This window comes from Pongo abelii, chromosome 9 (assembly GCF_028885655.2).
Source record: "Pongo abelii isolate AG06213 chromosome 9, NHGRI_mPonAbe1-v2.0_pri, whole genome shotgun sequence".
In the NCBI taxonomy this organism is placed as follows: domain Eukaryota; kingdom Metazoa; phylum Chordata; class Mammalia; order Primates; family Hominidae; genus Pongo; species Pongo abelii.
The window spans coordinates 19,551,912-19,566,151 of record NC_071994.2 but is presented as its reverse complement, the minus strand read 5'-3'; the positions used below and the strand labels follow the sequence as shown (position 1 = coordinate 19,566,151).

The window sequence follows — 14,240 nt, the reverse complement described above, 5'->3', positions numbered from 1 at the left end:
TTGTCTCTAAAAGAAAAAAAGAAAACTCTTTTTTTTTTGAGATAGAGTTTTGCTCTTGTTGCCCAGGCTGGAGTGCAGTGATGCAATATCGGCTCACTGCAACCTCCGCCTCCTGGGTTCAAGAGATTCTCCTGCCTCATCCTCCTGAGTAACTGGAATTACCTGTACCTGCCAGCATGCCCAGCTAATTTTTTGTATTTTTAGCAGAGACAGGGTTTCACCATGTTGGCCAGACTGGTCTTGAACTCCTAACCTCAGGTGATCTACCTGCCTCAGCCTCCAAAAATGTTGGGATTATAGGCATGAGCCACCGCGCATGGCCGGAAAGAAAACCCTTAAGGCCTGGTTACGTTCAGGCAGTGCTGTGAGAGTCACACTGCATCACATCTAGAGGCCTATAGCCTATGATGTCAAGTTGTCTGTCCTGCTTTTAGTGACACAGACTCATCAGTGGTTGAGGTGGCCCGAGCCTGATCCCTCTATGGTCAAGTTTCCTATAAGTGTTATATATATAAAATCAGAAAATCTGCATTTTGGTAAAATAATGGATCTAGTCAATAGCCATCAATGGATAAAAGCATTAGATGAAACACTCATATATATATTATATATTTAATATATATTATATAAACAATATATGTATATTTATATATTATATATGTATAAAATATGTGTAATATAATATATAATATAGTATATATAATATAATATATGTCATATGTTATATATAATATGTTATATATAGTAATATAATATATAATATATAGTAATATATGTTATATATAATATATAATATATAATGTGTTATCTATATGTTATATATAATATATAATATATAATGTGTTATCTATATGTTATATATAATATATAATATATAATGTGTTATCTATATGTTATATATAACATAACATGTTATATAATAACATATCAGTTATATATAACATATCAGTTATATATAATAACATATCAGTTATATATAATAACATATGATATGTTATATATAACATCATATGTTATATATAACATAACATCATATGTTATATATAATAACATAACATATATGTTATATATAATAACATAACATATCATATGTTATATATAATAACATAACATATCATATGTTATATATAATAACATAACATATCATGTTATATATAACATAATATATCATGTTATATATAACATATGATATGTTATATATAACTAATATATGTTATATATAACATAATATATAATATATAACATATATATATGTTATATATAACATATGATATGTTATATATAACATAATATATATGTTATATATAACATATGTTATATATAACATATATATGTTATATATAACATAATATATGTTATATATAATAATATATGATATGTTATATATAATAATATAATATATGATATGTTATATATAATAATACTATATATTATACATGTATTTTTTGAGACGGAGTCTTGCTCTGTCTCCCAGGCTGGAGTGCAGTGGCGCAATCTCAGCTCACTGCAACCTCCGTCTCCCGGATTCAAGCAATTCTCCTACCTCAGCCTCCCGAGTAGCTGGGACTACAGGCACGCAGACTACAGATGGGGTTTCACCATGTTGGCCAGGATGGTTTCCATCTCCTGATCTTGTGATCTGCCCGCCTCAGGCTTCCAAAGTGCTGGGATTATAGGCATGAGCCACTTTGCCTGGCCTTTTTTTTTTTTTTGAGACAAGGTCTCACTCTGTGCCCAGGCTGGAATGCAGTGGCACAGCTTGCTCACTTTAGCCTTGACTTCTTAGGCTCAGGTGATCCTACCATCTCAGCCTCCCAAGTAGCTGGGACTACAGGCACGTGACACCATGCCCAGGTAATTTTTTAATTTTTTGTAGAGCTGGGGTCTCAGTCTGTTGCCCAGGCTGATCTTAAACTCCTGGGCTCAAGCGATCATCCCACCTCAGGTAGATGTGAGCCATGGCACCCGGCCTATGTAACTTTTTGAAAAGAATAAAGTAAATCTACCTCTATTGCACCGACAATATAATATTCACAAATATCCCTGAGTGAAAAAAGCAGAGGCCGGGTGCAGTGGCCCATGCTTGTAATCCTAGCACTTTGGGAGGCTGAGGTGGGCGGATCACCTGAGGTCAGGAGTTCGAGACCAGCCTGGCCAACATGATGAAACCCCATCTCTACTAAAAATATAAAAATTAGCCAGGCATTTTGGTGCATGCCTATAATCCCAGCTGCTCAGGAGGCTGAGCCAGGAGAATCGCTTGAACCCAAGAGGCAGAAGTTGCAGTGAGGAGAGATCGCGCCACTGTATTCCAGCCTTGGTGACAGAGCAAGACTCTATCTCAAAAAAAAAAAAAAAAAAAAAAAAGCCAGACGTTGTGGCTCACACTTGTAATCCTAGCACTTTGGGAGGCTGAGTCAGGCAGATTGCTAGAGCTCAGGAGTTCAAGAGCAGCCTGGGCAACATGGCAAAACCCCATCTGTACAAACATTAGTTGGGCGTGGTGGCACACGCCTGTAATCCCAGCTACTGGGGAGGCTGAGGTGGGAGGATCACTTGAGCCTGGGAGGTCAAGGCTGCACTGAGCCAAGATCACACCACTGCTCTCAGCCTGGGTGATGGGAGTGAGACTGTCTCAATAAAAAAAAGAACAGAAAAGGCCAGAGGCATGAGAATCGCCTGAACCCAGGAGGTGGAGGTTGTAGTGAGTGGAGGATGCGCCACTGCACTCCAGCCTGGGTGACAGAGTGAGACTGTCTCGAAAACAAAAAACATTTCATCTATATGGTTATAATGATATTTATCAATATGTGTACATGAATATACAAAGACCACATGTTGTATGAATCCATGTATATGAAATGTTTGGAATAGGCAGATCCACTGAGACAGAAAGTCGATTCGTGGTTGTCAGGGAATGAGGGAATGGGGAGTGATTGCTAATGGGTATAGGATTTCTTTTTGGGATGATGAAATGCTCTAAAATTAGATATTGGTGATAGTTGTGCAACCCTGTGAGTATATTAACAAACACTGAATTGTATAGTTAGGAGGGTGACAAGGCATATGCATTATACCTCAATAAAGCTGTTACCAAAAATAATGTTAACATTGGAGGGGGGTGGGCATAATGGACTCTCAGTACTATTTTTAAAACCTTTCTGTGCATCTAAATTATTCCACATTTAAAAGTTTATTCTGGCTGGGCGCAGTGGCTCACGCCTGTAAGCCCAGCACTTTGGGAGGCCGAGGCGGGCAGATCACGAGGTCAGGAGATCGAGACCATCCTGGCTAACATGGTGAAACCCCGTCTCTACTAAAAATACAAAAAATTAGCCGGGCGTGGTGGCGGGCGCCTGTAGTCCCAGCTACTTGGGAGGCAGAGGCAGGAGAATGGTGTGAACCCAGGAGGCAGAGCTTGCAGTGAGTGGAGATCATGCCACTGTACTCTAGCCTGGGCAACACAGTGAGACTCTGTCTCAAAAAAAAAAAAAAAAAGTTTATTTCGCCGGGCGAGGTGGCTCAGACCTGTAATCCCAGCACTTTGGAAGGCCGAGACAGGTGGATCACGAGGTCAGGAGATCGAGACCATCCTGGCTAACACGGAGAAACCCCGTCTCTACTAAAAATACAAAAAATAAGCCGGGTGTGGTAGCGGGCGCCTGTAGTCTCAGCTACTTGGGAGGCTGAGGCAGGAGAACGACATGAACCCAGGAGGTGGAGCTTGCAGTGAGCTGAGATCGCACCACTGCACTCCAGCCTGGGCAACAGAACGAGACTCCGTCTCAAAAAAAAAAAAAAAAAAAAAAAAAAAGTTTATTCCACAAAGAGACACCACGCCCACTAAAATGGCTATAATGAAAGACAGATAATAAGTGTTGGCAACCATGTGGCAACATAGGAACCCTCCATACTCTCCTGGTGGGGATGCAAAAAGGTGCAGTCCACTTTGGAAAACTGACAGTTCTTCAAAAGGTTAAACACAGTACTACCCTATGACCTAACAATTCCATGATTAGTCAAATATACAAGAGAAATGAAAACCTATGTCCGTAAGTTGTATGCAAATGTTCCCAGCAGCATTGTTCAAAATAGCCAAAAGTGGAAACAACTCAAATGTCCATAAACTGATAAATGGAGAAAAACATGTGGTCTGTCCATACACTGAAATATTATTTGGCAATAAAAAGGACAGTCCTGATACTTGCTACAACATGGACAAACTTTGAAACAGTCTAAGCATAAGACAGATATCAATACGCAAGAGATATCTGTTAAGAAAAAAAAACAGCCGGGTGCAGTGGCTCACACCTGTAATCCCAGCACTTTGGGAGGCCGAAGCAGCCTGATCACCTGAGGTCAGGAGTTCGAGACCAGGCTAACCAACATGGAGAAACCCTGTCTCTACTAAAAATACAAAATTAGCCAGGAGTGGTGGTGCATACCTGTAAACCCAGATACTAGGGAGGCTGAGGCAGGAGAACTGCTTGAACCTGGGAGGCGGAGGTTGTGGTGAGCTGAGATCGTGCCATTGCACTCCAGCCTGGATAACAAGAGCGAAACTCCATCTCAAAAAAAAAAAAAAAAAAAAAAAAAGTTGGGTGGGGTGGCTCACATCTGTAATGCCAGCACTTAGAGAGGCTGAGGCAGGCAGATCGCTTGAGTCCAGGAGTTCAAGATCAACCTGGGCAATATGGTGAAAGCCTGTCTCTACCAAAAACACAAAAATTCGCCACCAGGTGTGGTGGTACGCACCTGTGGTCCCAGCTACTCAGGAGGCTGAGGTGGGAGAATTGCTTGAGCCCAGGAGGAGAGGTTGCAGTGAGCTAAGATCACACCATTGCACTCCAGCCTGGGCAACAGGAGTGAAACTCTATCTCAAAAAATAAAAAATAAAAAAAATAAAGAAGCAGCCAGATACAAAGAACACATATTGTATGACTCCATTTATTTGAAATACCCTAGGCTGGACGCAGTGGTTCAGACCTGTAATCCCAGTACTTTGGGATGCCAAATCGGGAGGATTGTTTGAGCTCAGGAATTCGAGATCAGTTTTTGTTTTTTTGCTTTTTTTTTTGATATGGAGTCTCACTCTGTCGCCCAGGCTGAAGTGCAGTGATGCGATCTCGGCTTATCACAAACTCCACCTCCCGGGTTCAAGTGATTCTCCTGCCTCAGCCTCCCGAGTAGCTGGGATTACAGGCGCCCACTATTATACCTGGCTATTTCTTGTATTTTTTTAGTAGATATGGGGTTTCACCACGTTGGCCAGGCTGGTCTCAAACTCCTGACCTCAGGTGATCTGCCTGCCTCTGCCTCCGCCTCCCAAAGTGCTGGGATTACAGGTGTGAGCCACCGTGCCCAGTCCCAAGATCAGTTTGGGCAACATAGTGAGACCCCATCGCTACAAATAATAAAAAATTAGCCAGGCATCGTGGCACACGTCTGTAGTCTCAACTCCTTGGGAGGCTGAGGTAGGAGGATTGCTTGCACCCAAAAGGTCGAGGCTACAGTGAGTCATGATCATGCTGCCACTGCACTCTAGCCTGGGTGACAGTGAGACCCTGTTTCCTAGAAAAAAAAAAAAAAAAGGAGAAGAAGAAGAAAAGTAAAAAGAAGAAATGCCCTCAACATGCTAAACATGTAAATCTATAGAGTCAGAAAGTAGGTTAGTGTTTGCCTAAGGCTGGAGGATGATTGGGAGAAAATGGTGAGTCTCTGCTAATGGATAAGGGGCTTATTTTGAGGGCAATGAAAATATTCTAAAATTAGGCTGGGTGCGGTGGCTCACGCCTGTAATCCCAGCACTTTGGGAGACCAAGGCGGGTGGATCACCTGTGGTCAGGAGTTCGAGAGCAGCCCGGCCAACACGGCAAAACCCCATCTCTACTAAAAACACACACAAAATTAGCCAGGCATGGTGGTGGGCACCTGTAGTCCTAGCTACTGGGGAGGATGAGGCAGGAGAACTGCTTGAACCCGGGAGGTGGAGGTTGCAGTGAGCGGAGATGGCGCCACTACACTTCAGCCTAGTCAATAGAAGGAGACTCCATCTCAAAATATAAAAAAAAAAGAAAATGAATCTTTTAAAACCACCAGATGGGCCGGGCATGGTGGCTCACGCCTGTAATCCCGGCAGTTTGGAAGGCCTAGGGGGACGGATCTCCTGAGGTCAGGAGTTTGAGACCAGTCTGGCCAACATGGTGAAACCCTGTCTCTACTAAAAATACAAAACTTAGCTGGGTGTGGTGGCAGCTACTCGGGAGGCTGAGGCAGGTGAATTGCTTGAACCTGGGAGGCAGAGGTTGCAGTGAGCTGAGATCACGCCATTGCACTCCAGCTTGGGTGACAAGAGTGAAACTCTATCTCAAAAACAAACAAACAAACAAAATCTCCACCAGATGCTTGGGCCGGGCGCGTGGCTCATGCCTGTAATCCCAACACTTTGGGAGGCTGAGGCTGGCAGATCACCATAGGTCAGGAGTTCAAGACAAGCCTGGCCAACATGGTGAAACCCCATCTCTACTAAAAATACGAAAAAAAAAAAAAGGAAGCCGGGCGCAGTGGCTCATGCCTGTAATCCCGGCACTTTGGGGGAGGCCAGGAGTTTGAGACCGGCCTGGTCAACGTGTTGAAACCCTGTCTCACTAAAAATACAAAACTTAGCTGGGCGTGGTGACGTGTACCTGTAATCCCAGCTACTTGGGAGGCTGAGGCAGGAGAATTGCTTGAACCTGGAAGGCAGAGGTTGCAGTGTGCCGAGATCACGCCATTGCACTGCAGCTTGGGTGACAATAGTGAAACTCTGTCTCAAAAACAAAAAACAAAAAACAAAAAACAAAAACTCCACCAGATGCTTGGGCCGGGTGCAGTGGCTCATGCCTGTAATGCCAGCACTTTGGGAGGCCGAGGTGGGCGGATCACCTTAGGTTCGAGCCCAGCCTGGCCGACACGGTGAAACCTCATCTCTACTAAAAACAAAAATTAGCTGGGTGTGGTGGCATGCACCTGTAATCCCAGCTACTTGGGAGGCTGAGGCAGGAGAATCGCTTGAACCCGGGAGGCGGAGGTTGCAGTGAGCTGAGATCTTGTGACTGCCCTCTAGCCTGGGCAACAGAGTGAGACTCCGTCTCAAAACAAACAAAAAGTAAATAGCTGGCATTACAACCATTCTTCTTACCTTTTTGTAGGTTGCAGGTTTTATATTTGAGCTTTTCATAATATTTTTCTTAAGGATATATTAATATAATGTATATTTTCCTATTTTTTCCTGCTATGTAAACACTGCTGTTTGGTCAGATGAAGGAAGGAGCCCTGTCCTAGGACAGGGGAGGGGAGGAGGAAGGCGACCTCAACCCAGGACACCTGTTCACCCTGGGATCAGGCCCTCACCCAGGTAGCTCCTCTGTCTGAAAGCTCTAAGCCCTTCCACTCTCCTCTTCAGGGCTACCCCGCCACACAGCCTCTTCCTTGTCTTGTCTTCCCTTTGGCGGGGTCACACCCGCACCTCGAGTCACTGCCCCCTTCCTCTGGTCGAGGGTTGGGGGGAGTGTCCCCTCCTCCCTCGGCCGGAGTCACAGTTCCACACGCAGGGGTCCTTCCTGCCCTCCTCACCTGGGGTCACACCCCCCTCCCTCGGAGGAGGGAGGTCACCGGCCACAGGCGGGAGCCTCAGTTTCCCACGCTACGGGGCTCACACGTGTCTGGCCTGCGACGGGCTCTCCCTTGGCCAGGATCCTAGTTTCCCGCCAGGAGTCCTCGGTCCCTCCCCCGAGGCCGCCGGGCCCTCCTCCAGAGTCCCGCGGTCCGCCCCGGGGGCTCCAGGCCAGTCCCCGCCGTCACCCGGTGCGAGCCCGCGAGAGGCCTCGTGCAGCTGGCAGCCCCGCCCCGGCGCCCGCCTGCTCTTCTCGCGGGTCCGGACCGCGAGCGCGGGGGCCGACGGGTCGCCGCTGCGCCGGGCCGGGTGGGGCGGGATGGCGGTCACCGCGCTGCTGGAGGCCGGCCTGGCGCGGGTGCTCTTCTACCCGACGCTGCTCTACACCCTGTTCCGCGGGAAGGTGCCGGGTCGGGCGCACCGGGACTGGTACCACCGCATCGACCCCACCGTGCTGCTGGGCGCGCTGCCGTTGCGGAGCTTGACGCGCCAGGTGAGCCGGGCCGGGGAGCCCGGGCCCCTGCCCCGTCCCCGCCGCTCCGTCCCTGTCGGGCCGCTGGAGCCTCCACCGTCTTTGCTGAGCCACCTCTTTGCCTCGGCAGCTGGTACAGGACGAGAACGTGCGCGGGGTGATCACCATGAACGAGGAGTACGAGACAAGGTTCCTGTGCAACTCTTCACAGGTGAGGGACCGGGCAGAGGGGCAGGCTCGGGGGCCCGCTCCCCTCGCCCACCGCCCTGGGCCTGGGACGGCTAGAGAAGTGTGGGGGAGGTCACCATGCCCCGGAGCCAGGTGTCTCAAGCTGCTTTGCCTCCGGTCTGTGCCTCTAAACGGCACCTGGAGGTAGGCTAGAAGCTGTGAAAGGCGTTTATTTAAAAGTTCAAGTTGGGCCGGGCGCGGTGACTCACGCCTGTAAGTAATCCCAGCACTTTGGGAAGCGGGAGGAGGAGGCGGGCAGATCACTTGAGCCCAGGAGTTCCTGACCAGCCTGGGCAACATGGCGAGGCCCCCGTCCCTACAAAAATACAAAAAGTAGCCGGGAGTGGTGGCGTGCGCCTGTACTCCCAGCTACTTGGGAGGCTAAGGCAGGAGAATCACTTTAGCCCGGGAGGTGGAGGTTGCAGTGAGCCGACATCTCGCCATTGCATTCCAGCCCAGCCTTGGGCGACAAGAGTGAAACAATGTCTCAAAAAAAAAAAGTGCAAGTTGACAAAGCCTGATTTCTCCTTTGTGAACAAATGTAATGTATTCTTATTTCGGTAACCAAAATCAGAAACTAAAATTGAAAGGCAACTTTCCTATGCCTTCCTGATTTCATTCATTCTTTCTACACTTTGAGCTCTGAGTATGGGTCAGCATTCCCAGTGTTAGGGATTCCAGATGAAGGCCCTGCCAACTGTAAGACGAAAAGCACCCCCTTAACACGCTCCCCTCCCCAAATTTTTCATAAAACTATCCATTGAAAACTGTAGAGTTCATTTGGCTCTGATTTGGGGGAATTTTTAGTCATATATTAGAAATCATGGTGGAACTCCAAAGTTCTCTCATAACAAAGTTTAAGCCTAAAACATAACTTTCATTAAATGTGACTGGCCTGTTTGTGGAATCTTCCACAATGCTTATTAGAAGATGTTATCTACAATCTGAGCTATTTGATTTTTTTTTAATGTTGCCCTATCTTTATAGCGTTTGACATCTAATAGCACTAAACAATTATCTTTCTCATTTGTTTTACTGATATAACATGAGGAAGATACTGTTATTTCAACCTGAGGATTTTTCGAAACCTTGAAAATATTTGTGACTTGGCCAGGCGTGGTGGCTCTCACGCCTGTAATCCCAGCACTTTGGGAGGCTGAGGTGGGTGGATCACCTGAGATCAGGAGTTTGAGATCAGCCTGGCCAAAATGGTGAAACCCCGTCTGTACTAAAATCACACAAAAAAATTAGCCGGGCGTGGTGGCAGGTGCCTGTAATCCCAGCTACTTGGGAGGCTGAGGCAGGAGAATCGCTTGAACCCGGGAGGCAGAAGTTGCAGTGAGCCGAGATTGCACCACTGCACGCCAGCCTGGGCAATAGAGTGAGTCTCCGTCTCAAAAAAAAAAAAAAAAAAAAAAGAATTACTGATCTTCATTTAGAACCATAAAGTCTCCGATACTCATTATTAAGAGGTTAATAACAAGAGTAGCTGGAGCATATCTGAAGTCTTAAAGCATAAAGTTTGCCCAATTGCCAGAGACCTTATTTCTCCTTTTTTTTTTTTGAGACGGAGTCTCGCTCCATTGCCCAGGCTGGAGTGCAATGGTGCAATCTCAGCTCACTGCAACCTCTGCCTCCCACTTCAAGTGATTCTCCTGCCTCAGCCTCCCGAGTAGCTGGAATTACAGGTGCCCGCCACCATGCCTGGCTAATTTTTGTATTTTTTATGGAGATAGGGTTTCGCCATGCTGGCCAGAGTCGTCTCGAACTCCTGACCTCAGGTGATCTGCCCACCTCAGCCTCTCAAAATCTGGGATTACAGGCGTGAGCCACCGCACCTGGCCACCTATTTCTTCTTTGTAAGTGATAACATTGCACTAATGAAGGTCAGTGCATTGTTTTAATTTTATTTTTGTTTTTGAGACGGAGTCTTGCTCTGTCGCCCAGGCTGGAGTGCAGTGGCACGATCTCGGCTCACTGCAAGCTCTGCCTCCTGGGTTCATGCCATTCTCCTGCCTCAGCCTCCCAAGTAGCTGGGACTACAGGCGCCTGCCACCACGCCCGGCTAATTTTTTTGTATTTTTAGTAGAGACGGAGCTTCACCGTGTTAGCCAGGATGGTCTAAATCTCCTGACCTCGTGATCCGCCCGCCTTGGCCTCCCAAAGTGCTGGGATTACAGGCATGAGCCACTGTGCCCGGCCCATTGTTTTAATTTTAAAATGATAACCCTATTTTCTACCATGTGTTCCCTCAAAAAACAGTAGTAAAAAAAAGACTTATGGACAGAGAAATAGAAAGCCTTGGCAAAATATTGTACCCCAAATCTGCAGCTGAATCACTACACAGGTGCCAAAATTATGCAAAAAAAGTTACACTGGCTGGGCCTGTTGGCTCATGCCTGTGATCCCAGCATTTTGGGAGGCTGAGACAGGAGGATGGCTTGAGGCTAGGAGATTGAGACCAGCCTGGGCAACATAGCGAGACCCCCATCTCCACACAAAAAAAATAATAAAATTAGCCAGGCACAGTGGCATGCAGCTGTAGTCACAGCTACTTGGGAGGCTGAGGTGGGAGGACTGCTTGAGCTTAGGAGTTTGAGGCTGCAGGGAGCCATGATTGCATACCACTGCTCTCTGACCTGGGCGACATAGCAAGATCATGTCTCTAAAATAAAAAATATATATATTTTTTGAGATATTGTTTTGCTCTTGTCTCCCAGGCTGGAGTACAATGGTGTGATCTCTGCTCACTGCAACCTCTCCCTCCTGGGTTAAACAATTCTCCTGCCTCAGCCTCCCTAGTAGCTGGGATTACAGGCATCTGCCACCACGCGTGGCTAATTTTTGTATTTTTAGTAGAGACAGGGTTTCACCATGTTAGCCAGGCTGGTCTCAAACTCCTGACCTTAGGTGATCTGCCCACCTTGGCCTTGCAAACTGTTGGGATTACAGGCGTGAGCCACCATGCCCGGCCAAAATAAAATGTTAAGATGTTTGCAGCTGAATTTTTTGCAGCTAAAATGTATATAGCTAATATCTTGCAGCTAAATATTCAAGTACCCAAAGGGTAGTTTAAGAACACTTTACCTGCTGGTGTGGTGGCTCACACCTATAATCCTAGCACTTTGGGAGGCTGAGGCGGGCGGATGACCTGAGGTCAGGAGTTCGAGACCAGCCTGGCCAACATGATGAAACCCCGTCTCTACTAAAAATGCAAAAATTAGCCAGGCTTGGTGGCGCGTGCCTGTAGTCCCAGCTACTCGGGAGGCTGAGGCAGGAGAATCGCTTGAAACTGGGAGGTGGAGGTTGCAGTGAGCTGAGATCAGGCCACTGTACTATAGCCTGAGCAACAGAGCGAGACTCTGTCTTTAAAAAAAAAAAAAAAAAGGAACACTTTAAATCTTGGACATAATTCTAACTCAGCAGCATAGCTGTTGTTTGATGAAAAACCAACCATGTAGGCCAGCCATTTTAAAGACATTTCTGTCCTCACCTGGAACGGGAAAAAAAAGCATTTCTGTGAGAAGTTTCTATTTTAGAAAACAGGCAACAGTGTATTCCCATTGTAGTAAACCCTGAAACTTCCTTGTTGCTTTGCTGCTTCTTGGGAGCCCCTTATCATCCCACCCACATTAGGTTTTTTTAATTCTCTTTTTCATACTGGTGGACCTGGTTCCAGGAGTGGAAGAGACTAGGAGTCGAGCAGCTGCGGCTCAGCACAGTAGACATGACTGGGATTCCCACCTTGGACAACCTCCAGAAGGGAGTCCAGTTTGCTCTCAAGTACCAGTCGCTGGGCCAGTGTGTCTACGTGCATTGTAAGGCTGGGCGCTCCAGGAGTGCCACTATGGTGGCAGCATACCTGATTCAGGTACAAAAGTTCTTTCTGGGCTGGGCATCGTGGTACATGCTTATAATCCCAGCACTTTGGGAGGCTTGAGGTGGGAGGATGGCTTGAGCCCAGGAGTTTGAGACCAGCCTGGGCAACATGGCGAAACCGTCTCTACAAAAAATACAAAAAGTTAGCTCAGTGTGGTGGTGTGCACCTGTAGTCCCAGCTACTTGGGAGGCTGAGATGGGAGGATCACCTGAGGCCAGTAGGTAGAGGCTGCAGTGAGCCATGATTTGTGCCACTGCACTGCAGCATAGCCAACAGAGTGAAACCCTGTCTCAAAAAAAAAAAAAAAAGAAAAAGTCTTTCTGGTCCCATTTATAGCAGATTTCCAGAACTTCAATAGTATGGTCTACTGGTGGGCCTTATTGGAAGGAGCTGTGTGCTTGATTTCAGGCTGTTGGGAGGTGGTTTGGTATGATGGAAAGCACCTGAGCCTGTGACAGCGTAACCTGGGGCTCTGCTGCCTGCCAGCAAGGATCAGCAAAAGTGACTTCTGCCTTATGCAACATGTTTTCTCAAACTAAATGTATTATGAAGTTTAAATAAGAAATTACATCAAGTGCTGGCCTACAGCGGGCACCCTAAAAACGGAGTTGCAAAAGCTATTCAACCCCAGCAAAAGGCTAGACACTTGTTCTAATACCATGTCAGGAAACAATACCATAGATAACAGTGCTGATCATTTTCAGCTTTATAGTACTCAAGTTTCTTCAAATATTCCAGAGTAAAGTTCTGAATATTAGTTTCTGGAAACAGGCTTCACACTGGATTCTGCCTATTAATTTGTCATAATTGGCAGGTGGGATGCTTTAAAAATATTTAGGAGAAACAAATACCCTGTAGTCCATCATCATTTTGTAACCTAAGTTACAAAATGTCTGGCTCCCACAGAGCATTTTCTAAGTCATGTGAATAGCTAAGTCTGGCCTTGTGTTACTGTGGACTAGTGTGTATATAGTTGAGCAATATTAAAATTTTGGTCATAAGGACTCTGCTGGAAGCAGGGTCTCAGGAGGGTATTTTGCACCAAGTGAGAATTGAACTAGCAAGCTAGAAATCTATATTTTCTTGGTTCTGTTGAGTTCTAAACCAATGAGCATCCTTAGGACATGTTAACCCTCCTATTTAAATTATGAGTTACTTGTTTTTCTAGCCATGGTGACAAGTTGCATAAAAACATCTATTGCGTACTCGTTCCTAGAAATTCTTATAACCAAAAGCCCAGCTCGGAGAGGACGTGGAGTAGGCCGAGGCAGTCTTGAACTTAGGATCTCAGCTTCCCATGTGCAACTTTCTTTTTCTAGGATTTGGCAGAGCAAGAATTGGGTAGAAAGACTGACTTTCCACCTGACCTGTTGCATAGTATTGTGAGACTGGCTGACTGCAGTGGTTACAGTACTCTCCCATTTATAATACAAGAAGCATGATTTTTAATGCCTCCAAAATGGAGTTTCCAAAGAAATGAAATTCTCAGAGACCTTTAACACCTGCTCATGGGTCAAGGGCACCTTGACACCTGCTTCTTTCTTTCTCTGCTGATTTCCCAACCCTGTATTTCAGGTGCACAAATGGAGTCCAGAGGAGGCTGTAAGAGCCATCGCCAAGATCCGGTCATACATCCACATCAAGCCTGGCCAGCTGGATGTTCTTAAAGAGTTCCACAAGCAGATTACTGCAGGGGCAGCAAAGGATGGGACTTTCGACATTTCAAAGACATGATGTATGTGGATTAGAAAGAACTCAAGACACTCCTGCTTGATACAGAATAAAAAAAGCTTAACAGGACCAACAGGGCTTAAGCCCAGACTTGACGTAACAGAAATGTGCCAATAGGTAATAGGTAATTTTTCTTTCTCTGACTTGTTTTGTTTTCTTGAAATAACACTGTTGTGTGGCTAGAAAGGAAAAGATTTAGTGTGGCTTGTATTCATGGGATACAGGACAGGGATGGGGCTATCGTCTTTTCTTGAATAGGGCTAAAGAAGTATTTT

The 14,240-nt window shown here is 46.2% G+C and overlaps 1 protein-coding gene across 3 annotated transcripts; it reads left to right on the top strand.

The window, feature by feature from the left end:
* The first annotated feature begins 6,819 nt into the window (after positions 1-6,819).
* Positions 6,820-14,157, top strand: PTPMT1 (protein tyrosine phosphatase mitochondrial 1). Of its 3 annotated transcripts, XM_002821805.5 has the most exons (4): positions 6,820-8,147; positions 8,257-8,337; positions 12,034-12,225; positions 13,810-14,157. In XM_002821805.5, the coding sequence occupies exons 1-4, from the start codon at positions 7,974-7,976 to the stop codon at positions 13,966-13,968; spliced, it is 606 nt and encodes a 201-aa protein (XP_002821851.1). In that variant the 5' UTR covers positions 6,820-7,973; the 3' UTR covers positions 13,969-14,157. The 3 variants fall into 3 exon arrangements, with proteins under 3 accessions (XP_002821851.1, XP_009244659.1, XP_063584182.1); XM_063728112.1 differs by lacking the exon at positions 12,034-12,225 and having other exon boundaries at positions 7,900-8,147; XM_009246384.4 differs by lacking the exon at positions 12,034-12,225 and having other exon boundaries at positions 7,885-8,337; positions 13,810-14,034.
* Positions 14,158-14,240: the final 83 nt, after the last annotated feature.

Excerpts from the sequence above, each read along its gene's own strand:
- PTPMT1 (XM_002821805.5), top strand. The coding sequence starts at position 7,974 with ATGGCGGTCACCGCGCTGCTGGAGGCCGGCCTGGCGCGGGTGCTCTTC. Across the intron at positions 8,148-8,256 it reads TGCGGAGCTTGACGCGCCAG|CTGGTACAGGACGAGAACGT; the intron begins GTGAGCCGGGCC and ends TTGCCTCGGCAG. Across the intron at positions 12,226-13,809 it reads TGGCAGCATACCTGATTCAG|GTGCACAAATGGAGTCCAGA; the intron begins GTACAAAAGTTC and ends CCTGTATTTCAG.